The sequence below is a fragment of the Salvelinus alpinus genome, chromosome 13 (assembly GCF_045679555.1).
Source record: "Salvelinus alpinus chromosome 13, SLU_Salpinus.1, whole genome shotgun sequence".
In the NCBI taxonomy this organism is placed as follows: Eukaryota; Metazoa; Chordata; class Actinopteri; order Salmoniformes; family Salmonidae; genus Salvelinus; species Salvelinus alpinus.
In genome coordinates, this window is record NC_092098.1 from 18,706,088 (window position 1) to 18,733,912 (window position 27,825).

A 27,825-nucleotide genomic window follows, 5' to 3' on the forward strand; every position below is an offset into this window, starting at 1 on the left:
AATGCTCTATCTAATGACGTACCAAGCCTATTTGCTGTATAATAACTTACAGTCTGGTCTAAAAACTCATGATAAAAGCAAAGTCCACAGAATGTCAGATGAAGAGATTCCGTCAACTTCAAGAGAGCCTTTACCCGAAGATGAAGAGGTGAGCATTTGAAAGCAGACATCTTCTTTTCCAGAAATATGAGATAGAGTGTTAGTAGCTAGCTAGAAGTTTGCAGTATTGTTGATTTGGGGGGGAACATGGCGGGAAGGAGGCTTACACATCTGCATAGCTCTCTACAGATGCTAGCTAACTAGATACCACCAGGTCAAACGCTGACCAGAAAACATTAGCTACAATGTTTGTCGTCGTGCAGTTGAGAGAAATGTAGCCAATATTCCCGTAGACTTTTAAATCCTGCCAATTTCAGTCTGACAAACCTTGGAGTCCCAGAGCAACCCAACTGACTGTATGTGTAGCTTGTCGTCTGTTTCACTTAGCCCAGGCAGCACACCGCACAGTCGCATGCAGCAAGACCAGCCCAGAGCAAATCAGCTGTCTACTTTCAACACTAACGTTAGCTGCTTGTTGCGCTCTGGGGACTGTCAATTGGCTACAGTAGCTAACAATTTAATGTTTATGAAGAACATTCGTGGTGAGGTGTACCTAACTGCTTGAACTTTAACATCGGTTCAATTGAAGGCATAACTTATTGCACATTTTATAATAAATAATATGTGAACGTGCTCAAAATGTATTATAATTGATTGTGCAACAAGCATCACATGTAGCAAACTTTCTCGACCTTCAACCATAAATCTATATTGATTAAACTTATTATAGAATAATGTTGCATGAATTCACAGGAAATGGTATACAATACACAGCACATTCCCGTATAAGATCACTGAAATAGCCATACAAAATTGTTTTAAATTGCACATTACATTGATTAAATGTTAGTGAATCATATGCCAAATAAATATGTACAATTCAGTGAGCAAGTCATAAAGTAGTCTACTGTGTTTGTGCGCAGGCAAAAGACCCCCCATTTCAGCTGAAGCCACCCCCGAAGGCTTTGCCTAAGGCGGAGGGAGATGTGGATCCAGAATACGAAGAGAAAAGGGTGAGACAAATTGCTTTGTCACAAACTCTCTCTATGGATTCATTTAATATTTTAAAATGCAATTGCAAGTTGAATGATTACATTAGGGAGTATCACGTGACACAGATTAGTCACAGCATTGGTTGAATTCTGTGCCAGATATTTGAGAAAAACATAACATTTTTTTCCAACTTTTGCAATGGGCTCCCCACTGTGGTAAATGTGGGGAATTGCAGTGTGTAGTGAGACTGCAGTGTATAGGGAGAATGTGAATGGCAAAATTAAAGTTAAGCATAACATTGATCTCACATCCTTACTAGTCAAAAACAACTTGTTGGTGTATTTCTGTATTTTTTCCCCCCCTGTCTTTTTACCATAGAAAACAGATAGAGCGAACCGGTTTGAGTTTCTGCTCAAGCAAACAGAACTCTTTGCCCACTTCATCCAGCCTGCGTCTCAGAAGTCTCCTACTTCACCCCTGAAAGTGAAACCTGGACGACCTCGCATTAAACAGGATGAGAAACAAAATCTCCTCTCTGTTGGAGAGTATGTGGCTGCTGACTTGTTTTAAGAGTCTTGCCTTTATTTACAACTTTCTAAATGTCAGGTCTATGTTGTTGTAAATAAACAAGCTATATTGGTGAATAATCCATGAATAATAAACAATACAGTCTGTTTACCATTGTAGCAAAGCATACTATTTGTCCGCCACCTGTGTTTTTACAGTAACCGCCACCGACGCACAGAACAAGAAGAAGATGAGGAGTTGTTATCTGAGAGCAGGAAGGCAGCTAACGTCTTGGTTCGCTTTGAAGAGTCCCCATCCTGTACGGTGTTTTCATATAGCTTTTAAATGCTAATTTTAATAGTCAGCCCTCCATGTAAATGAACTGTAGCAGGTGTAACTCAGTGTTGTATTCTAGCAGGTGTATACCTCTAATACTAATTAGCTCCCATTTGAGAACTGCTGATGATTCGTTTTTTTCCCCTCCATTAATGACAAAACTTTTTGTATTTTCCAGATGTAAAAAATGGAGAGCTGAGAGATTACCAAATCAGAGGTCTCAACTGGATGATCTCCCTTTATGAAAATGGCATTAATGGAATCTTGGCTGATGAAATGGTAATAATGACTGTAACTTAATCATAGAATTAACAATAGTTGATGTTTACTTGCCTCCATTAAGTGCCAGAGCCATATATTGATATCCAAGTGTAAAGGGACATACACCAAGGATGATAAAGATAAACTATACATAACTATAAAACGTTGGCAAGCATCCACACTAGAGGAATGTTTATCGTTCTGCAGCAGGGGTGGGCAAACTTTTTGGCTTTAGGGCCACATCAGGATTTTGAAATTCAATGGACAGAAAAAGAGCAGTTATTTGAAAATATATAGGTCCATTATAAAATCTACATACTTTCTATCTAGTTTTAGATGTTTGAGTATGGCCTGGGGTTTATTTTTTTTACCCAAAACAATCATTTCCCAGCTCATCATTTTTACTCAAACCTCCCGCCCATGCGGGCCGTAGTTTGCCAACCCCTGTTCTACACTCTAGGCTACACCTGTCAATCAACTGATTAACGCATCCTACTGCACGCTGTAGGCTTATTAATGTAACACATACCATTCACTATTTTCATGGTGTGTTCATTTTCATAGTGACTACTGCAAATAATACTTCAATGTAGATAATAATATAGAAACACATATTTTAAATGTAGCAATTCAACAACAAACGCTGTTTAGCCTGTGCATCTTCATGTCGTGCTTGCCTCGTTGCTCTAGTGTGCAAGTGATTTCCATTTTTCTAATAGTTGTCAAATCTTCTTTTTCGTCTGTCTGTTCTGTGCACCATTTGCAATGCAACAATGTTATCACCAGCTAAAGTAATCACACCAACACTCTTTCTCCTCAACTTTTTTTTACATTCAGCAATTAGCAAGAGCATGCCTGCTTGTGTCCTCGAATAGGCTGTTAGGTGTACTATAAACAAAATGCTAAAAAAAATGTCATATAGCTTTTGTAGCCTGTAGCTTTTCCTGGAATGCGCATGGTAACAGCTGGAAGAGAGAGGCTAGTAGAGATGTGTCAAATCAAACATGAAATCACATTTTATTTGTCACATGTGCCGAATACAAAAAGTGTAGACCTTACTGTGGGGCTCCCGAGTGGCACAGCAGTCTAAGGCACTGCATCTCAATGCTAGAGGCGTCACTACAGGCCCTGGTATCATAACCGTCTGTGATTGGGAGTCCAATGGGGCGGCACAAAATTGGCCCAGAGTCGTCCGGGTTAGGGTTTGGCCGGGGTAGGCAGTCATTGTAAATAAGAATTTGTTCTTAACTGACTTTCCTTAACTGACCTTTAAATAAAGGTTAAATAAAAAATTAATAAAATACTGTGAAATGCTTACGTACAAGCCCTTAACCAACAATTTTTTAAATAAACTAAAGTAAGCAAAAAAGTAATACAATAAAATTACAATAACGAGGCTTTATACAACAGGTGGGTCTAATCCTCAATGCTGATTGGTTTAAACCGCATTCCAGCCAGTGTCTATTCCACAAGTTACCACCGGCTAAATCTATGACTTTAAAATGCCTATTTACTCTGTTTCATCTGACTGCGCAATCCACTGTCTCATCAGCCCAGCCAGGTAATTTATAAACTTAATCTCCACTATAAAAAGCATCTAGACATTATCTCACATTTCATTTTAGACTAATATTTAGTTTTCAACAACGGAGATTTGTATAAACCTTGCTGTCTGTCTTTCCAACATTTGCAACATTGTTTAAAAATTCAAATTCTATCTCCAGCTGTCCCATAGTAATGAACGTGTCGAGACAGGCAGGCAGGCAGCATTTCTCAGCCAGTTGAAATCATGAGTCAGCTTTCATAATGACTCCAACACCATCATTAAGTTTGCTGACGACACAACATTGGTAGGCTTGATCACCGACAATGATGAGACAGCCTATAGGGAGGAGGTCAGAGACCTGGCAGTGTGGTGCCAGGACAACAACCTCTCCCTCAACGTGAGCAAGACAAAGGAGATGATCGTCGACTACAGGAAAAGGAGTGCCGCACACGCCTCCATTCACATCGACGCGGCTGTAGTGGAGCGGGTCGAGAGTTTCAAGTTCCTTGGTGTCCACATCACCAACAAACTATCACGGTCTAAACACACAAAGTCAGTCGTGAAGAGGGCACGACAACACCTTTTCCCCCTCAGGAGACTGAAAAGATTTGGCATGGGTCCCCAGATCCACAAAAAGTTCTACAGCTGCACCATTGAGACCATCCTGACTGGTTGTATCACCGCTTGGTATGACAACTCCTCGGCATCCGACCGTAAGGCGCTACAGAGGCTAGTGCGTACGGCCCAGAACATCCCTGGGGCCAAGCTTCCTGCCATCCAGGACCTATATACTAGGCAGTGTCAGAGGAAGGCCCAACAAATTGTCAAAGACGCCAGCCACCCTAGTCATAGATTGTTCTCCCTGCTACCGCACAGCAAGCGGTACCGAAGTCTAGGTCCAAAAGGCTCCTTAACAGATTCTACACCCAAGCTATAAGACTGCTGAACAGTTATTCAAATGGCCACCCGGACTATTTATGTTGTTTTTATACTGCTGCTACTCGCTGTTTATTATCTATGCATAGTCACTTTACCCCTATCTACAGTACATGTACAAATTACCTCGACTAACCTGTACCCCCCACACATTGACTCGGTACCGGTACCCCCTCTATATACCCTCGATATTGTTATTTTAATGTTTTACTTTTTTATTGTTTTTTTATTTTATTTTATTAAGTAAATATTTTCTTAACTCTATTTCTTGAACTGCATTGTTGGTTAAGGGCTTGTAAGTAAGCAGTTCACGGTAAGGTCTAAATCTGTTGTATTCAGCGCATGTGACAAATAACATTTGATTTTATCATTTTTAAGGATATATACAAAGAAATATCAATTGAAAAAAGGTCAAACGAAACGAAGTGCAGCTAGTTTGCAGTCTTTCCAGCTTCAGTTTGAAGTGATTGTGTTGTTGGCTAGCTCCTAGAATAACAGTGTCCTGACTAGAGAGCACATTTTCTATGCCCGGCGAAATCGCGCCTCATTAGCATATTGGATGTATCCAACTAAATGACTCTAGAAAACAGCTTAAACAAATGCAAATGCAGCTACTCTTGTGATAAAACAAGGGATAAAAAGTTGCCAGCCTGTATGGCAATGGAACAATTTTAGAATGAACGACTGGGTCGCGTCCATAGATACAGAACAAAAAGACTGAACGACTGGGTTGTGTCTCTGGTAGGGTTGCAAAATTCTGGCAACTTTCAATAAATTCCCTGATTTTCCCAAAATCCCAGATGGAGGAATCCCGGAATCAGGAGGGAATAAACATGAAACCTGGAATCTTCCAACAAGGATTTCTGCATAACCAGGGAATTTATTTAAAGTTCCCCGGAATTTTGCAACCCTTGTCTCTGGCAACTGAACCGATAGAATGAACGACCAGCCGGCTTGGGTAGCAACCCTAGATTTGTGTCGGGAATATAGCTTGTGGAATTATGAAATAGTATGAATAAGATAAATATTCATCTAAATAACGTAAATCATTATTTGAATATATTTGTAACCCGTTGTATAAAAGTGATAATGCCCCCTAGGCCGGTGTTTGGAGGATATATTGGCACGGTTTGCCGGCCATCGACTTCGGCTCGGGCCTAACAACACCCGTGCCAATATATCCTCCAGACACCGGCTTCTTGGGCATTAGCACTTACATATACAGGGGGTACCGGTACCGAATCAATGTGCAGGGGTACAGGTTAGTCAAGATAATTGAGGCAATAGGTAATAATAAAGGTAATTGAGGTAATAATAAACAGCGAGTAGCAGAAGCTTAAAAAAGGGGGTCAATGCAAATACAGTAGTTTGGGTAGCCATTTGATTAACTGTTCAGCAGTCTTATGGCTTGGGGGTAGAAGCTGTTAAGGAGCCTTTTGGACCTAGACGTGGCACTCTGGTGCCGTATGGTAGTAGAGAGAACAGTCAATGACTAGGATGGCTGGAGTCTTTGACAAATTTTAGGGCCTGGTATAGAGGTCCTGGATGGCAGGAAGCTTGCCCCCAGTGATGTACTGGGCGATACGCACTACCCTCTGTAGCGTTCTTTATGAGGGAAAATTAAGTCTGAAATTTCAAATCGTAAATTGCAAACTTCAGAAGCCTTTTTAACTTTTACGGGTTGGGTCCTAAACTGGGAAGGTTGGCGCTAATGTGACTAGAATGACGTAGTATACAACAGCCAACTCTCCGGGACGTGGACATATCTGATATGGGCAGGAAGCTTAAATTCTTGTTCATCTAAATGCACTGTCCAATTTACAGTAGCTATTACATTGAAAAAATCCCATGCTATTGTTTTTTTTTTTAACCTTTATTTAACTAGGCAAGTCAGTTAAGAACAAAATTGTATTTACAATGACAGCCTAGGGACAGTGGGTTAACTGCCTGACACTGTAAAGTTCATGGAGAATAAGAGCACCTCCTCCCAGCTGCCCACTGCACTGAGGCTAGGAAACACTGTCACCGCTGATAAATCCACGATAATCAAGAATTTCAATTAGCATCTCTCTACGGCTGGCCATGCTTTCCACCTGGCTACCCCAACCCCGGCCAACAGCTCTGCACCCCCCGCAGCAACTGGCCCAAGCCCCCCCCCCCCCCCCCCAGCTGATGTTCTGATAGAGCTGAAAAATCTGGAACCCTACAAATCAACTGGGCTAGACAATCTGGACCCTCTCTTCCTAAAATTATCCGCCGCCATTGTTGCAACCCCTATTAGTAGTCTGTTCAACCTCTTTTTCGTATCGTCTGAGATTCTTAAAGATTGGAAAGCGGCCACAGTTATCCCCCTCTTCAAAGGGGGAGAGACTCTAGACCCAAATTGTTACAGACCTATATCCATCCTGCCCTGCCTTTCTAAAGTCTTCGAAAGCCAAGTGAACAAACAGCTCACCGACCATTTCGAATCCCACCGTACCTTCTCCGCAATGCAATCTGGTTTCCGAGCTGGTCACGGGTGCACCTGAGCCACGCTCAACGTCCTAAACGATATCATAACCGCCATCGATAAAAGACAGTACTGTGCAGCCGTCTTCATCGACCTGACCAAGGCTTTCGACTCTGTCAATCACTGTATTCTTATCGGCAGACTCAACAGCCTTGGTTTCTCGAATGACTGCTCGCCTGATTCGCTAACTACTTCTCAGATAGAGTTCAATGTGTCAAATCAGAGTGCCTTTTGTCCGGACCTCTGGCAGTCTCTGTGGGGGTGCCACAGGGTTCAATTCTCGGGCCGACTCTTTTCTCTGTATATATCATTAATGTCGCTTTTGCTGCGGGTGATTCTTTGATCCACCTCTACGCAGACGACACCATTCTGTATACATCTGGCCCTTCTTTGGACACTGTGTTAACAAACCTTCAAACGAGCTTAAATGCCATACAATACTCTTTCCGTGGCCTCCAACTGATCTTAAATGCAAGTAAAACTAAATGCATGCTCTTCAACCGATCGCTGCTCGCTCCCTCCCGCCCGACTAGCATCACTACTCTGGACGATTCTGACTTAGAATATGTGGACAACTATAAATACCTAGGTGTCTGGCTAGACTGTAAACTCTCCTTCCAGACTCATATTAAGCATCTCCAATCCAAAATGCAATCTAGAATCGTCTTCCTATTTCACAACAAAGCCTCCTTCACTCATGCTGCCAAACATACCCTGGTAAAACTGACTATCCTACCGATCCTTGACTTCGGCGATGTCATTTACAAAATAGCCTCCAACACTTTACTCATCAAATTGGATGGAGTCTATCACAGTGCCATCCGTTTTGTCACCAAAGCCCCATATACTACCCACCACTGTGACCTGTATGCTCTTGTTGGCTGGTCCTCACTTCATATTCGTCGCCAAACCCACTGGCTCCAGGTCACCTATAAGTCTTTGCTAGGTAAAGCTCCGCCTTATCTCAACTCACGGGTCACCATAGCAACACCCACCCATAGCACGCGCTCCAGCAGGTATATCTCACTGGTCATCCCCAAAGCCAACACCCTCTTTGGCCGCCCTTCCTTCCAGTTCTCTGCTGCCAATGACTGGAACGAATTGCAAAAATCACTGAAGTTGGAGACTTATATCTCCCTCACTAACTTGAAGCATTAGCTGTCAGAGCAGCTTACCCATCACTGCAGCTGTACACAGCCCATCTATAAATAGCCCATCCAACCAACTACCTACCTCATAACATATTTGTTTTTGTTTTTCTGCTCTTTTGCACACCAGTATCTCTACTTGCACATCCTCATCTGCACATCTATCACTCCAGTGTTAATTGCTAAATTGTAATTACTTCGCCACTATGACCTGTTTATTGCCTTACCTCCTTACTTAATTTGCACAGACTGTATACAGATTTTTCTATTGTGTTATTGACTGTACGTTTGTTTATTCCATGTGTAACTTTGTGTTGTTGTTTTTGTCGCACTGCTTTTGCTTTATCTTGGCCAGGTCGCAGTTGTAAATGAGAACTTGTTCTCAACTAGCCTACCTGGTTAAATAAAGGTTATATTAAAAAAAAAAAAAAAAAAATACAGCCTCCACTCTTCTGGGAAGGCTTTCCACTAGATGCTGGAACATTGCTGCGGGAATTCAGCCACAAGAGCATTAGTGAGGTCGGGCAATGATGTTGGGCGATTAGGCCTGGCTCGCAGTCGGCGTTCCAATTCATCCTAAAGGTGTTCGATGGGGTTGAGGTCAGGGGTTTGTGCAGGCCAGTCAATTTCTTCTATACCGATCTCGACAAACCATTTCTGTATAGACCCCGCTTTGTGCATGGGGGCATTGTCATGCTGAAACAGGAAAGGGCCTTCCCCAAACTTGCCACAAAGTTGGAAGCACAGAAACGTTTAAAATGTAATTGTATGCTGTAGCGTTAAGGTTTCCCTTCACTGGAACTAAGGGGCCTAGCCCGAACCATGAAAAACATCCCAAGACCATTATTCCTCCTCCACTAAATTTTACAGTGGCACTACGCTTTGGGGCAGGTAGCGTTCTCCTGGCATCCGCCAAACCCAGATTCGTTCGACGGACTGCCAGATGGTGAAGCGTGCTTCATCACTCCAGAGAACGAGCTTCCATTGCTCCCGAGTCCAATGGCGGCGAGCTTTACACCTCTCCAGCCGACACTTGGCCATTGCACATGGTGATCTTAGGCTGCTCGGCGATGGAAACCCATTTCAGTTCTTGTGCTGACTGATGTTGCTTCCAGAGGCAGTTTGGAACTTGGTAGTGAGTGTTGCAACCGAGGACAGACGATTTTTACGCGCTTCAGCACTTGGTGGTCCCGTTCTCTGCGCTTGTGTGGCCTACCACTTCATGACTGAGCAGTTGTTGCTCCTAGATGTTTCCACTTCACAATAACAGCACACGGTTGACCAGGGCAGCTTGTTGGAACTGACTTGTTGGAAAGGTAGCATCCTATGACGGTGCGACGTTGAGAGTCACTGAGCTCTTCAGTAAGGCCATTCTACTGCCAATGTTTGTCTATGGAGATTGCATGGCGGTGTGCTCGATTTTATACACCTGTCAGCAACTGGTGTGGCTGAAATAGCCGAATCCTCTAATTTGAAGGGGTGTCCACATACTTTTCTATATGGTGTACATAGGAAAATATGGGCTTCTTCTAACATTGAGATGCACTGTCTGTCGTGGATCATGAGTCTTCGAAGTCGTCCTATAATTCATGTGGATACCAATATGCTTACATGCCCATTTATTCAGAAAAGCTCACCGCACACTCTGCCTCTCCCCTCCGAGCAGCTATTCCTTGCGCACCTAGAACGCTTTAATAGAACGTATTTTGGATTGTTTTTTGACGTTGTACTGTTGGGGAGACAGGGATAAAATCACACAAAGTTATCCCAACGATAGCTATTGTTATTGTTTTCCACTGTTTTTATAGTTATTGTTGTAGTGTGGACGCTGCTGTTCACTTGAATTAGAACAACTTTTATTTTTTTTATTGTTATAGTTATTGTCCTTGGTGTGGATGGCCCTTAAGCCTCTGGTAAGTGCCACTAGTTGTGAGTCAAGCTTATGCGCTGTATGTATGACAGGTTGTTTATTTGTTTATTGACCACAGGGCTTGGGGAAGACCCTCCAAACCATTGCGTTGCTGGGATACCTGAAGCATTACAGGAACATTCCAGGCCCCCACATGGTTCTGGTTCCCAAATCAACGCTACACAACTGGATGAATGAGTTCAAACGCTGGGTACCAACCCTTAAGGCAGTCTGTCTCATCGGGGACAAGGATGCAAGGGTATGTCCTGTATTTTCTCTTGATTGACACTGATTAAACATCCCCTTTCATAAAACATTATCAGGTGGGTAGGTAACCAAGACCACTAATGACTCCTTTGACAAATGTTCTCCTTATTCACCAGGCGGCTTTCATTCGTGATGTCATGATGCCAGGGGAATGGGATGTTTGCGTCACATCCTATGAGATGGTCATCAGAGAGAAATCTGTCTTCAAGAAGTTCAACTGGAGATACCTTGTCATTGATGAAGCTCATAGGATAAAAAATGAGAAGTCTAAGGTATGAACTCAAATTAAAATAATTTAGGGATAAAACATGTTTCTTTTTCTACTTTTCAATTAATGAAGTTTGGCCTATACACAATCATTTTTAATGATTTGTATGTAACCTTTACATTAATCCTGTGTTGTCAGCTCTCAGAGATTGTCCGTGAGTTCAAAACCACCAACCGTCTCCTCCTGACTGGAACACCTCTGCAGAACAACCTCCATGAGCTGTGGTCACTCCTCAACTTCCTGCTGCCTGATGTCTTCAACTCTGCCAACGTGAGTCCTGCCTCTGTTTGTTCTCTCCATGTATTCCTCTTGTAGTGATATTCCTCTCCTTTAGATTCATGTGACTGGAATACCAAATCGAGGAAAAAAGAAATTCATATATCGCTCCAGGCAAATGGAACTGCATTCTTTTGTTGTTTTGTATCAAAAGACCCTCCAGCAGTATCTTAATGTTTTTTGTTGTTCCATTTATATCACCAAGTTTCAATTCGCTTCAGTCAATCACTGAGCTCCTCAGCCCCACCTGACATGCTTCTTGTCTTTCCATGATGTGTCAGAGGGAAAGGTAGCCCCGAGCATAGGCTTCCCCCCTCAGGCACTGCTCTGTTCTGTTGTCAGTTCCTCCCAGTTTGTCTGGGATCCCTCCCCCCAGTCACCCCCAGAGGCAGTAGCTGATCATATGTATCCTGTCCTTTTCTCTAACACAATCCCCTCTACATCTGAAGCCAAAGCAGAATCATCTTTACTTTTTTTTTTTTCTCTTAAATAACTTTTGCACTTTCATGGAAAATCTATGTGTTAAAAACAAAAGGAACATTTTTCTTTAATTCTCAGGACTTTGATTCTTGGTTTGACACCAACAACTGTCTGGGGGACCAGAAGCTGGTGGAGCGTCTGCATGCGGTAAGCTGTGTTTCATTACGTTCAGAGTTCACTGCAGGTTCCTTCTTATCTATATTTATTTTCAGTATAAATAATACATCCCGAGTGGCACAGCGGTCTAAGGCACTGCATCTTAGTGCAAGCGGCGTCACTACAGTCCCTGGTTTAATTCCAGGCTGTATCACATCCGGCCGTGATTGGGAGTCCCATAGGGCGGCGCACAATTGTCGTCCTAACGTCGTTCGGGTTTGGCCGGGGTAGGCCATTATTGTAAATAATAATTTGTTCTTAACTGACTTGCCTAGTTAAATAAAGGTTAAATATATATTTTGTTAATGATATACACTGAGTGTACAAAACATTAAGAACACCTTTCTACTATTGAGTGGCACCCCCTTTTGCCCTCAGAACAGCCTCAATTTGTCAGGGCAAGGACTCTACAAGAAAGCATTCCACAGGGATGTTGGCTCATGTTGACTCCAATGCTTCCCACAGTTGTGTCAAGTTGGCTGGATGTCCTTTGGGTGGTGGACCATTCTTGATACACATGGGAAACTGTTGAGTGTGAAAAACCCAGCAGCGTTGCAGTTCTTGACACAAATGGTGCACTTGGTACCTACTAACATGCCCTGTTCAAAGGCACTTAAATATTTTGTCTTGCCCATTCACCCTCTGAATGGCACACATACACAATCCATGTCTCAAGGCTTAAAAATCCTTCTTTAACCAGTCTCCTCCCCTTCATCTACACAGATTGTGTATGTCATGGAAAGAGCAGGTGTTCTTAATGTTTTGTACACTCAGTGTATGTAATGAAATACTTGTAATACATGGGTAAAAATAGATTAATTAAAGCATTTGCTTTGTACAGGTGCTGAGGCCTTTCCTTCTGCGTCGCATTAAAGCTGAAGTGGAGAAAAACCTGCCTCCCAAAAAAGAGGTGAAGATTTACCTCGGACTGAGTAAGATGCAGCGAGAATGGTATGTGTTTGGTTCAAATACTTAGTACTTCCCAGTGTTGGCAATAGCTTTTGTTGGTTCAATGTTTCTACCTATGAAATTCAAGATTTTTTTTTTCAAATGAAACAATGTTTTGTTCTATTTTTGTTAGGTACACACGGATTCTGATGAAGGACATTGACATCCTCAATTCTTCTGGAAAAACTGACAAGATGCGTCTCTTGAACATCCTGATGCAGCTGCGGAAGTGCTGCAACCACCCATACCTGTTTGATGGGGCCGAGCCTGGACCCCCCTACACCACCGACACTCACCTTGTAACCAACAGCGGCAAAATGGTGGCCCTGGACAAACTGCTGCCCAAAGTCCAGGAGCAAGGTGCTACATTCTCTCTGATCATTAAATGCTTTTACTGTAGTTTATCCCAACATTATTCATGTAAATTTGATGTCTTTATCTCAGAGCTTTGATCTGTGGTTGTTACTGTACATGTTCAGTTGTAACAGACTATGCAATAGGTTGTATATACAAACTCTGATAGATTCAAGTAAATAATGGTCCTTTAAAACCCCTTAAGGATCTTACTCTTTTTTTCAATTTTCGCCTAAAATGACACCCAAATCTAACTGCCTGTAGCTCTGGACCTGAAGCAAGGATATGCATATTCTTGATACTATTTGAAAGGAAAAACTTTGAAGTTTGTGGAAATGTGATATTAATGTAGGCGAATGTAACACATTAGATCTGGTAAAGATAATACAAACAAAAACATATTTGAAATGGAAGAGAAAGGCCATACTTTCAGATAGGAGTCTAGGTGTAATTTAGATGTTGGCTACCAGATGACAGTAGTGTGTGTGTGCAAGGTCAGACTGATCCAGTGAATTACATTACTGCACAATATTTTGTATCAAGTCTGCCAGGAGTTTGTCCAAATGTGCTGAATTGGTCAATTGATACATTTTCAAGTACATAACTATAGAGAACATTCAAAAATGCTATTGTAAAAAAAACTTTTTAAAGTTTACACACTCCCAGGAATGTCATACATGATGGATCATTAGCTTATACATGAACTTTCACATCTAGGTGGTGAGGTGAGTGTGGAGCCAGAGACAGCAGTGGGGTCAAACTGTAGACCCCAGTTCCTACATTTGAACATAAAAAATTATTTTATCAAACAAAACGATGCTACATTTTATCTCTGGGACCCTCAGGATGACAAATTAGACACCCATCTCGTAGAGGTTAAAAGGGCAAGGACAACCTCATAGCATACAGGCTCAAAAGTTTGCATTTTGTTGAAGAATATCAGGATTCACATGTATAATTTCAAGTTTTTTCATGTAGAATTTCAAGTTTTTTCATGAAGCTTTCATGATGAGACGTTCATTTGACAATCAAATTAGCCATGCTCATTTAGAATTCATCAAACCTTGCTGGCATGCAAGAAACCCCATGAATCATTTTCTGCCATGTTTTTTTCCCCTTTGTGGAGATTGCATTTGAACTAGAGCTATGTGACCTGATATTGTATGCTGTTCTGTTCCCTAATGGAATTACTGTTTTGTCTCATTGGTTGCCAGGGTCTAGAGTCCTCATCTTCAGCCAGATGACCAGGGTCCTTGACATTCTTGAGGACTACTGCATGTGGAGAGGTTATGAGTACTGCCGTCTAGATGGGAACACTCCACACGAAGCCAGACAGGTACGGGGCATGACTTCAGCTGATGAGGCCTCATTGACCACAATCACAGGCTCCCATGGAAAACATAAGGAGCTGTATTGGAACAGTTCAATCAAACCTACCATGGTCGTGTTTTTGTAGTATCTTTACTTCAAAACACTGAACTCGTACTGACTGTGCTTGTAAAATTTGTGTAAAGTGTAATTACTTTAACTACATGAAACAAAACTGATATTTTAGATATTGTGTCTAACTAATGCATTAGCTTTATGGCCATGTTTCAAGGAAGCCATAGAGGCCTACAATGCTGACAACAGCAGCAAGTTCATTTTCATGTTGAGCACCAGAGCTGGAGGTCTGGGCATTAACCTGGCAACTGCAGACGTCGTCATCCTGTATGACTCCGACTGGAACCCTCAAGTGGACCTGCAAGCAATGGTTAGAAACATTTCAGTTGTGGCTTCCTTGGAAACGTACTTCTATATACAGTGGGGAGAACAAGTATTTGATACACTGCCAATTTTGCAGGTTTTCCTACTTACAAAACATGTAGAGGTCTGTAATTTTTATCATAGGTACACTTCAACTGTGAGAGACGGAATCTAAAACAAAAATCCAGAAAATCACATTGTATGATTTTTAAGTAATTAATTTGCATTTTATTGCATGACATAAGTATTTGATCACCTACCAACCAGTAAGAATTCCGGCTCTCACAGACCTGTTAGTTTTTCTTTAAGAAGCCCTCCTGTTCTCCACTCATTACCTGTATTAACTGCACCTGTTTGAACTCGTTACCTGTAAAAAAGACACCTGTCCACACACTCAATCAAACAGACTCCAACCTCTCCACAATGGCCAAGACCAGAGAGCTGTGTAAGGACATCAGGGATAAAATTGTAGACCTGCACAAGGCTGGGATGGGCTACAGGACAATAGGCAAGCAGCTTGGTGAGAAGGTAACAACTGTTGGCGCAATTATTAGAAAATGGAAGAAGTTCAAGATGACGGTCAATCACCCTCGGTCTGGGGCTCCATGCAAGATCTCACCTCGTGGGGCATCAATGATCATGAGGAAGGTGAGGGATCAGCCCAGAACTACACAGCAGGAACTGGTCAATGACCTGAAGAGAGCTGGGACCACAGTCTCAAAGAAAACCATTAGTAACACACTACGCCGTCATGGATTAAAATCCTGCAGCGCACGCAAGGTCCCCTTGCTCAAGCCAGCGCATGTCCAGGCCCGTCTGAAGTTTACCAATGACCATCTGGATGATCCAGAGGAGCAATGGGAGAAGGTCATGTGGTCTGATGAGACAAAAATAGAGCTTTGTGGTCTAAACTCCACTCGCCGTGTTTGGAGGAAGAAGAAGGATGAGTACAACCCCAAGAACACCATCACAACCGTGAAGCATGGAGGTGGAAACATAATTCTTTGGGGATGCTTTTCTGCAAAGGGGACAGGACGACTGCACCGTATTGAGGGGAGGATGGATGGGGCCATGTATCGTGAGATCTTGACCAACAACCTCCTTCCCTCAGTAAGAGCATTGAAGATGGGTCGTGGCTGGGTCTTCCAGCATGACAACGACCCAAAACAGACAGCCAGGGCAACTAAGGAGTGACTCCGTAAGAAGCATCTCAAGGTCCTGGAGTGGCCTAGCCAGTCTCCAGACCTGAACCCAATAGAAAATCTTTGGAGGGAGCTAAAAGTCCGTATTGCCCAGCGACAGCCCCGAAACTTGAAGGATCTGGAGAAGGTCTGTATGGAGGAGTGGGCCAAAATCCCTGCTGCAGTGTGTGCAAACCTGGTCAAGAACTACAGCAAACGTATGATCTCTGTAATTGCAAACAAAGGTTTCTGTACCAAATATTAAGTTCTGCTTTTCTGATGTATCAAATACTTATGTCATGCAATAAAATGCAAATTAATTACTTAAAAATCATACAATGTGCTTTTCTGGATTTTTGTTTTAGATTCCGTCTCTCACAGTTGAAGTGTACCTATGATAAAAATTACAGACCTCTACATGCTTTGTAAGTAGGAAAACCTGCAAAATCGGCAGTGTATCAAATAATTGTTCTCCCCACTGTATATATATATATATATATATTAGTGCATTCAGGAAGTATTCACACCCCTTCACTTCTTCCACATTTTGTTACGTTACAGCCTTTTTTCTCATCAATCTACACAATACCCCATAATATCAAAGCAAAAACAGGTTTAGAATTTTTTTGCAAATGTATTAAGAATATAACTTAAATATGACATTTACATTAGTATTCAGACCCTTTACTCAGTACTTTGTTGAAGCACCTTTGGCAGCGATTACAGCCTCGAGTCTTGGGTACCGGTATGATGTTACAAGCTTGGTACACCTATATTTGGGGAGTTTCTGCCATTTTTCTCTGCAGATCTTCTCAAGCTCTGTCATGTTGAATGGGTAGCTTCACTGCACAGCTATTTTCAGGTCTCTCCATAGATGTTCAATCAGGTTCAAGTCCGGACTCTAGCTAGCCCACTCAAGGACATTCAGAGACTTGTCCCGAAGCTACTCCTGCGTTGTCTTGGATGTGTGCTTAGGGTCGTTGTCCTGTTGGTAGGTGAACCTTTGCCCCAGGCTGAGGTCCTGAGTGCTCTGAAGCAGGTTTTCATCAAGGATCTCTCTGTAGTTTGCTTCGTTCTTCTTTCCCTCGATCTTGACTAGTCTCCTAGTCCCTGCCACTGAAAAACATCCCCACAGCATGATGCTGCCACCACCATGCTTCACCGTAGGGATGGTGCCAGGTTTCCTCCAGACGTGACACTTGGCATTCAGGCCAAAGAGTTCAATTTTGGTTTCATCAGACCAGAGAATCTTGTTTCTCATGTTCTGAGAGTCCTTTGGGTGCCTTTTGGCGAACTCCAAGCAGGCTGTGATGTGCCTTTTACTGAGGAATGGCTTCCGTCTGCTCACTCTACCATAAAGGCCTGATTGGTGGAGTGCTGCAGAGATGGTTGTCCTTCTGGAAGGTTCTCCCATTTCTACAGAGGAGCTCTGGAGCTCTGTCAGAGTGACCATTAGGTTCTTGGTCACCTCCCTGACCAAGGCCCTTCTCCCCCGATTGCTCAGTTTGGCCGGGCGGTTTGGCCGGGCAGTTTTGGTGGTTCCTAACTTATTCAATTTAAGAATGATGGAGGCCACTGTGTTCTTGGGGACCTTCAATGCTGCAGAATTGTTTTGGCACCCTTCCCCACACCTGTGCTTCGACACAATCCTGTCTCGGAGATCTACGGACAATTCCTTTGACCTCATTGCTTGGTTTTTGCTCTGACATGCATGGTCAACTGTGGGACCTTATATAGACAGGTGTGTGCCTTTCCAAATCATGTCCAATCAATTGAATTTACGACAGGTGGACTCCAATTAAGTTGTAAAAACAGCTCAAGGAGGATTAATGGAAACACCTTAGCTCAATTTCGAGTCTCATAGCAAGGGGTCTGATTACTTATGTAAATAAGGTATTTCTGTTATTTATTTATTTATACATTTTCTAAAATGTCTTAACCTGTTTTCACTTTGTCATTATGGGGTATTGTGTGTAGATTGATGAGGGATTTTAGTTTTTTTACATCAATTTTAGAATAAAGCTGAAACATAACAAATGTGGAAAAAGGGAAGGGGTCTGAACTTTTTGAATGCACTGTATATTAACCATTTGGAAAAGTAAATATTAGTCAGTAGTAAGTATAAGTAATTATTAGTCAGTATTAAATAAAAGTAAATATGTCTTAGTAATTATTAGTTAGTATTAGTCACTTATGTGTGAAATTCTATGTCATGCATACAAAAATACTAGTAATGTTAGTTCATAACACTGGCTTGTATCTTGTCTTTTACTTTTACAAAGTGTCTTGTTTCAAAGAAATAGACACATCCATACACTGAGGCAATCAGTGTGTTTGTTTTTGCCTCTCTAGGACAGGGCTCATAGAATTGGTCAGAAGAAACCAGTGCGTGTGTTCCGCCTCATCACTGATAATACAGTCGAAGAGAGGATTGTAGAGAGAGCTGAGATGAAGTTGAGGCTAGACTCCATTGTTATACAACAAGGTATTCAGCATGGTTTTAATTTGCAACTTCGTGGTTTGTCATTCCATGGCTTTCAAATCCATGTAGATCATATAAAATTACTAGAGGGGTTATGTCATAAACTCTCAAAGTTCCATAATGGGGTGAAATTTGCAGCCAGCTTGGTCAGGAAGAAATCCAAAACTAGTCTAATTGGAATGAATGGCAGTAGAGGCATAATGTAGGTGATGCATTTCCTGCTTTTACTTACAAAGGAAAATTATGTAATGGAATTATAGTCAACATAAAATATTGTCATATTATAATTACAGTATGGATTTTTATACACATTTTCTGGATAAACAGCATCTAAAATATATGTAAACAGTCCATAAATGTCTCATGTTGTGTTTTCTTGGGAAGCTGAGTGCTATTATATGATACAATATCAGTACCTGCTGCATTTATAACTCATCCAAGTCCTATTCAGTGCCTTGGGTGTGAGAAAAGAGCTTTACAAATTAAATGAATTATTCTTATTATGAACTGATCTGAGCCTGTGTATGGCTGTGGATTAACTGCATTGTTTGAATGGAATGTTGGCATATTGGCAGGTTGATTCCTCTAAAACTGCCTGGCTAGCTAGTTAACACACAGTGCAGATACTTTCTTCACATTCATTGTTTTTCACAATATCTTATCACAGCACTGACAAACTGTGGTTGACCAACTCCCTGACCAACATGGCTGACCTTTGGACCATCATAAGAAGGTTCATGTCCATTCTAGTATTCTAATTCCTAATTCTATGTTCAAATCCCTTAAATGTGTCCTTACCTTTAAAAAAAAAAAAAATTATGGTCTGACTCAGCAGACAGTAAATCAGACTTGGATTTGTTATTGGGACAGGCAAGACAGACCTTGGTTAGGCTTGAGACAAAATTAGACCACACATGTATACTGTACATGCATGCATACATGTACTTTATAGAATGATCTAGACCCTGAGACATGGATGGAAGTGCCTGCTGCAGGGTCTTGTACATTCAGTCCCACACCACAACTACTTCTCACATCTTTTCAACTTTCCAGGGAGGCTGATGGAGCAGTCCAACAAGCTGGGGAAAGATGAGATGCTGCAGATGATCAGGCATGGGGCCACTCACGTCTTCGCCTCCAAAGACAATGAGCTCACGGACGAAGACATCAACACCCTCTTAGAGAGGGGGGCAAAGAAGGTGAGTGAGGACCATGTGAAGGATCAGTACACAGTGTTTGGTTGACAGACTGGCTGCTTGGTTTTCTGTGCTCACCTGTCTTCACCTGTACCCAATTGTCATACTTGAGTAAAAGTAAAGATGCCTTAATAGAAAATGACTCAAATAAAAGTGAAAGTCACCCAGTAAAATACTACTTGGGTAAAAGTCTAAAAGTATTTGGTTTTAAATAAACTTAAGCATCAAAAGTAAATGTAATTGTGAAAATGTACTTCAGTATCAAAAGTAGAAGTATAAATAATTTCACATTCCTTATATTAAGAAAACCAGACAGCACGATAAAAAAATAAAAAAAATAATATTTTACGGATAGCCAGGGGCACGCTCCAACACTCAGACATAATTTACAAACGAAGCATGTGTTTAGTGAGTCTGCCAGATCAGAGGTAGTAGGGATGTTCTCTTGATAAGTGTGTGAATTGGACCATTTTCCTGTCTTGCTAAGCATTTGAAATGTATGAAAAAAGTACATTATTTTCTTTAGGAATGTAGTGGAGTAAAAGCAAAAGTAGTCAAACATATAAATAGTAAAGTACAGACCCCCAAAAAACTACTTTAGTAGTATAAAGTATTTTTTACTTAAGTACTTTACACCACTGCCTTTTGACTTATCCTAGACAGCTGAGATGAACGAGCGCATGGAGTCTCTGGGAGAGAGCTCCCTCAGGAACTTCACTGTGGACACCGGAGGAGCAGAGACCAGCCTCTACAACTTTGAAGGGGAGGACTACAGAGAGAAGCAAAAGGTATTAAATTACTACATGTTTTGTCATGACTCACGGTTAATAGCATCAAATAGCATTTTGCATTGACATTTTAGTCATTTAGCAGACTCTCTTATCCAAGAGCGATTCTTTTTCATTCTGGTCCCCCGTGGGAATCATACCCACAACCCTGGCATTGCAAGTGCCATTCTCAACCAACTGAGCAGCTTGATATGGTACTGTACTTTGATTAGCTAAGTCCCTTGTGCCTCAGGTTGAATTTCATCTTAGATATTGAACTTTGTGAATACTGTGTGATAGAGGTAAAGATGGCATACATATACTATTCATAGATGCTTATGAAATAAACTTTATCAAACCACTGTAACCATGAAATGAGGTGTGCATCATATACCGTACACTGAGTTGGTTCACCTTGTGAGGGATGGACTGGTGTTTTTTTGTAGCTGAGTATGATGGAATGGATTGAGCCTCCTAAAAGAGAGAGGAAAGCCAACTATGCGGTGGATGCCTACTTCAGAGAGGCCCTGCGTGTCAGTGAACCTCGAGCCCCCAAGGTAACGCCCACTCACAGATCAATCACACAGAAACCGCCAACCGCCTTGCTTTGCATCCCTGCTTTTAAATGACATGCTTATTCAAGTGCTGTCCCAATCAAGGTTATTATACTAAACTAAAACTGAAACGAAAATAAAAACAAAATTGGAAAAACAATTTAGTTAAATAAAAAAATTCTGAAAAACGTTTGAAAAACGAAAACTATACTGAAACTATTATATTTGACTACAAAATTAACTTAAAGGAAAAACCATCAAATTATCTTTAGTTCATTTTTTTCTTGGACAAGGTTTTCAAGCTTCTAATGGGGTTTTCTGGCTTCTGAATCTGGCGGGTAAATGCTGCTAGTAGATGCCGATGTTTCAGATAGGCCTAGCTTGTGCATCACTATCATTAGCTAACAGGGAAGAAATCCAAAGGCGAGCACTGAGTATGTCTGGGCCAAGCTAGAACAGCTTGTGAAGTTGCTGGAGCCGTTCACAATCTACACCGACCAACTTCAAACTGACAGCCAGTCGTAGTCGGATGTGGTGCCGTGCTTTCTCAACCTTGAGGCACACTTGCAGTCAATTACTATTGCAAAACAGTTGGCACAGGTCCTCCTGAAGTCAGTGTGAGCACTTCGCATGCATACTGAGTCTTCTGGCAGCCAATTTCGATCCATCCCCTGCAGCAGCTTGCTTGATGGACCCAAATGTCTCTGTCACTTCGCTCAACAGACGGAGCCACTGATGAGGGAAGCAGAGTCTTTTGTACTTCAGTAAATCAGAGAGTACAGCCATGGGGCAGGAGTACCCCAAGAAGATACCAGCAAGATAAATCCAGCAAGCATCTCGACCACAGTGCTTCATAAATATAGCTTTCTCGCATCGAGGATTGTGTCTGAGTTCACTGTCCCAAGAGTCAACCTGGCAGGGCATTAAGTGCCCCGTGTGAGCTGAGGAAATGCCTGGAAGAGGTGAAGGGGGGCATGTTTAGAGTCACCTCCAGTTCTGGCAGGCAAGGATCGCTGTTTATCCAAAGCTGTACCCTGTGACACTGGATCTGGTTTCTGCCCCTGCATCCCAAGCGTTCGTGGAGAGAATATTCTCTGTCTGTGGACAACTGTCATCAGGCTTGAGAAACCGAACAACCACCTCACAAAATGTTCAAATAAAAACCAATAGAAATAAAACCAACATTATATCACAAAACTATAGTAACCGTGGTCCTCGTGTTCATGGAAGAGTTGCTAGTCAATCATTCGTAGGGTTGCAAAGTAAACTACCAGAAATTTGGTAACATTCAAACTTTGGTAACTTCCAAACTGGTGGCAGTTGTGAAAAAAAGTCAATACTTGGAAGAATTGCAGAGTTAATTGAAAAGAATGTCTTTGTTGATTATATACTTTTTATGATAATTAGGCTATTTTCTCTTTAACCATATGGTCTATCCACTAGAAACTCATAGGCAATATAGACACAGATATAATAAATTAATACTGTATATGAATAAAAAAAGTGAGTTATTAAAGTATAAATGACCTAAATTGCCATAGATTACCTCTTCATTACCGAAATTCTACAAGATTCCGGTAACTTTGGTATATTACCGGTAGCTTTGCAACTCTAATCATTCCTCTTGTTTCCCACTTCTTCCAAATAATGATGGTCAAGAAGTCAGAATGATGACGAGGTATACGAAGAGGTATATGTTAATCTTGCTCACCAGAACATGATTAATAATGATGAATGTATTTCAGGCCCCACGTCCCCCCAAACAGCCCAACATCCAGGACTTCCAGTTCTTTCCCCCTCGCCTGTTTGAGCTGCTAGAGATGGAGATCCTTTTCTACAGGAATACTATAGGCTACAAGGTAAGACGGCTGTAGTTAAGTTCATTGTCTGAGGGATAAATAAAGTGTGCCTATGTTGACATAGGTAGCGTTAAGCTTAGCCATTTATAGTCATGTATTCTTGTTTCCTGCACATGGTATTGTGACTTGAATGTCCCTTCTTGCTGGTTCTACTTTACTGAAACAATTTACAAAGTTGAATATTTAAAAACAATATTTTGAAATCTGTTGGCTTGTGCTTTCACAGAGCCAACATATTAGTTGTGGGATGGTGAATAGAGCCCATAGAAGTGTGTCTCAACTCTGACATTTGTGAGCAGCATCCCAAGTGCTTAACTGTGCCAAGGCACTCGCTGCCAAGGCAGACTGCTGAACTGAGACAGATTGGAGCTTTTACTCCTCCATGTTGCCAGAACCACAGAACACAAATACACACACACATTCCCCCTATGCCACCTGATCCCAGGGTACATCTGCTCAGTTCTGCCCAGTTAGCCTGGTTCCCCAACAGGCCTGTCTATCGCTTCACCCAGCCTTAGGGGTCTCTCGCCCAGCTTAATAGCGAGAGACAGAGCGGTTCAGTGTTATGTCTCATCAGAGGTTTATCTAATATGAGCTGTGTCCGTCCTCTCCTCTGTGCTGCTGCAGGTGCCCAGGAGCCCTGACATTTCTAACTCTGCTCAGGTGCAGAAGGAGGAGCAGAGGAAGATCGACGAGGCAGGGCCGCTCAGTCCTGAGGAGACTGAGGAGAAGGAGAAGCTTCTTACACAGGTACTGGAGGGCGCTAGGCTAGACACAACTGTCTAAGATCCCTATAGTGTTTGTCACAAAAGGTGCACATTATTGGACATGCTAAAGCTTGTATCTAACAAGTGCTGTGTTTATGGTGAATGTTATTTCGCAGGGGTTCACAAGTTGGAACAAGAGAGATTTCAATCAGTTCATTAAAGCCAATGAGAAATATGGCCGTGATGACATCGACAACATCGCTCGGGAAGTCGAGGGGAAAAACCCTGAAGAAGTCATTGAATATTCTGGTAAGATACCGGAGGTCCTCATCATCATAATGATCATCATCTATTATTCCATTACAGTTGTTTACTAGAGACCCATTCTTGTATGTATTACAGCTTATTATCATTTTATATGCTCCACGCTAGTCTTTTCATACTCTTGTTTTATTTTCAAGCCATTTTCTGGGAGCGGTGCAATGAACTCCAGGATATTGAGAAAATCATGGCCCAGATCGAGCGTGGTGAGGCCCGCATCCAGAGGAGGATCAGCATTAAGAAGGCACTGGATGCTAAGGTGAACTACTTTACATAAGTTGTTTAGATTTTCTAAATAAGTGCTCAAGTGTGTTGGATAGTGGCTGATAAGTATTTTTGTATTGATCTTTAAAATGAAATGATTGCCTCTAAAACATATTTTTCCTTGTAAATACTGTGGAAATTAATTATTTGAATGTGATACTAGCAACCTTTTATTTTGAGTATGCGCCAAGATGAATTCTTAATTTCAAATTGACGAAATGGAAATGTTGTCTTGATTCATTTCAGGTTGCGAGATACAAGGCCCCATTCCACCAGTTGAGGATTCAGTATGGCACCAATAAAGGGAAGAACTACACAGAGGAGGAGGACAGGTTCCTGATCTGTATGCTTCACAAGATGGGCTTTGACAAGGAGAATGTTTATGAGGAACTCCGACAGTGTGTACGGAATGCTCCCCAGTTCAGATTTGACTGGTTCATCAAGTCCAGAACTGCCATGGTACAGTATACCCTGAACAGTTTGACTATGTTGTAGCTGTTAGAAGGGTTAGGTGAGCAAACATGGGCACGGGTATTGTTAACTCGAAATGACACAACGACAAGGTTCCAGTTTAACAAAGTTTTCTATACTATATGAACACACTACAAGGTAGCCATTACACTCAAGGCTAGGTCCATCAACCACAAGACATCCTGCGCATGCGCACTCTTGACTCAGTGATAGCCCCGTAATAACAGAAGTATAGGGATACTTAAAACATGAACTTAACAGGTATTTGATATGACACCTGGACTGCCTGTCAATAAACCCAGTTACAGTGTCTTAGTGTCCTACTTCTTTGCTTTCTCTGGACCCATCATAAAAACCTGTTTTATTACTTTTATTATAGAAAGTAGTACATTTGTAGTGAATTCAGAGATCATCTTGTTTGCTTGCCTGACATTTATAGTAGGTATGGCGGAATATAGAATTGAATTTGTTTCAATGTGTTCCTCCTTTACAATTTGAGATGGATGAGAATTCATGGGATGAAAGACTCCTATAGATTCAGTTTCATGCATCACTTGAATACAGAGACACTTACCTCTCTGGGGTTATTTTTCATTACTTTGTGCTTTGACAAAGTGGTATGTTACATGAACTGTTTTGGTTATTGAAATGTCAATATTATGAACAAAAACTGTAATAACCACACAAGAGCATATTGAATGAATATATATTTTTGTTGTTGCTACAAACAGACTGGCTAACAGAGAGGAACAGCAGACATACATTGTACTATTGTTTTCTTGTTCTCTGCTAACAGCTGTCTCTTGTTCCCCCAGGAACTCCAGCGACGTTGTAACACTCTCATCTCCCTCATCGAAAAAGAAAATATGGAGATTGAGGAAAAGGAGCGTGCTGAAAAGAAGAAAAGAACACCAAAAAGCCAGACGGTAATTGATCTTACCATTTCAAAAGAATAATATACAGATTTGAACTATTTTAATGTCCAAAATCCAACAGGTGTATTGGCTGACCATCTTGAGGATTCTGAACCATGTTACCATGACAAATGGATCAATACTCAAGTGTTAGAATATTAATATTTCATACATACCTTGTAACATTTACACATAGACATGCAATTGATTTGATTCTAATGTCATTTTTATTCTAAGGCTCACAAAAGGAAGGCAGATGCGTCATCAGAAGGCACAGGACGCAAAGAGAAGAAAGCGAGAGCCTGAAGATGTCATGTAATTAATGTAGCTCCCAGCAGGCCCAATCCTAACTTGAAAGATAAGTCATTTGATTTACGCACACAGTTCTCAAGTTAGGATTTGGCCCATCAAAAACAAACAGCATTAATCACCCACACAAAAAATACAAACACAACCTTCAATAGTTGTAGTAATTTCTGTGGAAGTGTGGCTTCTTTTTTTAAGACATTTTGTATTACTCTTTTTTGCAATTGTTTGATGACCTTTGAAACTCAGCATGCTATATGTAAACTCAGCAAAAAAGGAAACGTACTCTCACTGTCAACTGCGTTTATTTTCAGCAACGTGTAAATATTTGTATGAACGTAACAAGATTCAACAACTGAGACATAAACTGAACAAGTTCCACAGACATGTGACTAACAGAAATTGAATAATGTGTCCCTGAACAAAGGGTGGGTCAAAATCAAAAGTAACAGTAACAGTCAGTATCTGGTGTGGCCACCAGCAGCATTAAGTACTGCAGTGCATCTCCTCATGGACTGCACCAGATTTGCCAGTTCTTGCTGTGAGATGTTACCCCACTCTTCCACCAAGGCACCTGCAAGTTCCTGGACATTTCTGGGGAGGAATGGCCCTAGTCCTCACCCTCTGATCCAACAGGTCTCAGACGTGCTCAATGGGATTGAGATCCGGGCTCCTAGCTGGCCATGGCAGAACACTGACATTCCTGTCTTGCAGGAAATCACGCACAGAACAAGCAGTATGGCTGGTGGCATTGTCATGCTGGAGGGTCATGTCAGGATGAGCCTGCAGGAAGGGTACCACATGAGGGAGGAGGATGTCTTCCCAGTAACACACAGCGTTGAGATTGCCTGCAATGACAACAAGCTCAGTCCGATGATGCTGTGACACACTGCCCCAGACCATGATGGACCCTCCATCTCCAAATCGATCCCGCTCCAGAGTACAGGCCTCGGTGTAACGCTCATTCCTTCAACGATAAACGCGAATCCGACCATCACCTCTGGTGAGACAAAACCGCGACTCGTCAGTGAAGAGTACTTTTTGCCAGTCCTGTCTGGTCCAGCGACGTTGTTGCCGGTGATGTCTGGTGAGGACCTGCCTTACAACAGGCCTACAAGCCCTCAGTCCAGCCTCTCTCAGCCTATTGCGAACAGTCTGAGCACTGATGGAGGGATTGTGCGTTCCTGGTGTTACTCAGGCAGTTGTTGTTGCCATCCTGTACCTGTCCCGCAGGTGTGATGTTTGAATGTACCGATCCTGTGCAGGTGTTGTTACACGTGGTCTGCCACTGCGAGGACGATCAGCTGTCCGTCCTGTCTCCCTGTAGCTCTGTCTTAGGCATCTCACAGTACGGACATTGCAATTTATTGCCCTGGCCACATCTGCAGTCCTCATGCCTCCTTGCAGCATGCCTAAGGCAGGTTCACACAGATGAGCAGGTACCCTGGACATCTTTCTTTTGGTGTTTTTCAGAGTCAGTAGCAAGGCCTCTTTAGTGTCCTCAGTTTTCATAATTGTGACCTTAATTGCTTACCGTCTGTAAGCTGTTAGTGTCTTAACGACCGTTCCACAGGTGCATGTTCATTAATTGTTTATGGTTTATTGAACAAGCATGAGAAACGGTGTTTTAAACCCTTTACAATGAAGATCTGTGAAGTTATTTGGATTTTTACAAATTATCTTTGAATGACAGGGTCCTGAAAAAGGGACATTTCTTTTTTTTGCTGAGTTTGTCTACGGATGTGTTTTGATTGTTTCATTTCTTGTGTAGTTGGCGTGGTGGTGAAATAGCAACCTTTGTATGTTTGTTTTTCCTCTATTTTTGTGCATGGCTGTTTTTGAAGCCCTGTGTTTGACACATTGTTATTATGTTACATCAAGCGGTTCCCTGTATGCACCTTATATAACCTGTTGCTTTGCACATATCCTCAGCTCATTTTATATTGAGTTTAATTCCATTGATCCTTTTTAAGTGTTGGTATCCGAACAAAAAGTACCTGTTGTATTTTGCTTTTCCTGTTAATTTTTTTAATGTACGAGTTCATTAAACAAAATCCAACCTTA

General features: G+C 41.8%; 1 protein-coding gene across 1 annotated transcript; it reads left to right on the forward strand.

The window, feature by feature from the left end:
* On the forward strand, positions 1-27,825 carry LOC139537256 (SWI/SNF-related matrix-associated actin-dependent regulator of chromatin subfamily A member 5-like). The gene is made up of 24 exons (XM_071338374.1): positions 1-148; positions 1,023-1,112; positions 1,471-1,637; positions 1,818-1,918; positions 2,114-2,214; positions 10,324-10,503; positions 10,628-10,783; positions 10,918-11,049; positions 11,614-11,682; positions 12,533-12,642; positions 12,773-12,999; positions 14,208-14,329; positions 14,594-14,746; positions 18,273-18,405; positions 19,456-19,601; positions 20,258-20,386; positions 20,812-20,922; positions 22,665-22,778; positions 23,406-23,528; positions 23,662-23,794; positions 23,947-24,065; positions 24,317-24,529; positions 25,357-25,467; positions 25,693-27,825. The coding sequence occupies exons 1-24, from the start codon at positions 2-4 to the stop codon at positions 25,759-25,761; spliced, it is 3,156 nt and encodes a 1,051-aa protein (XP_071194475.1). The 5' UTR covers position 1; the 3' UTR covers positions 25,762-27,825.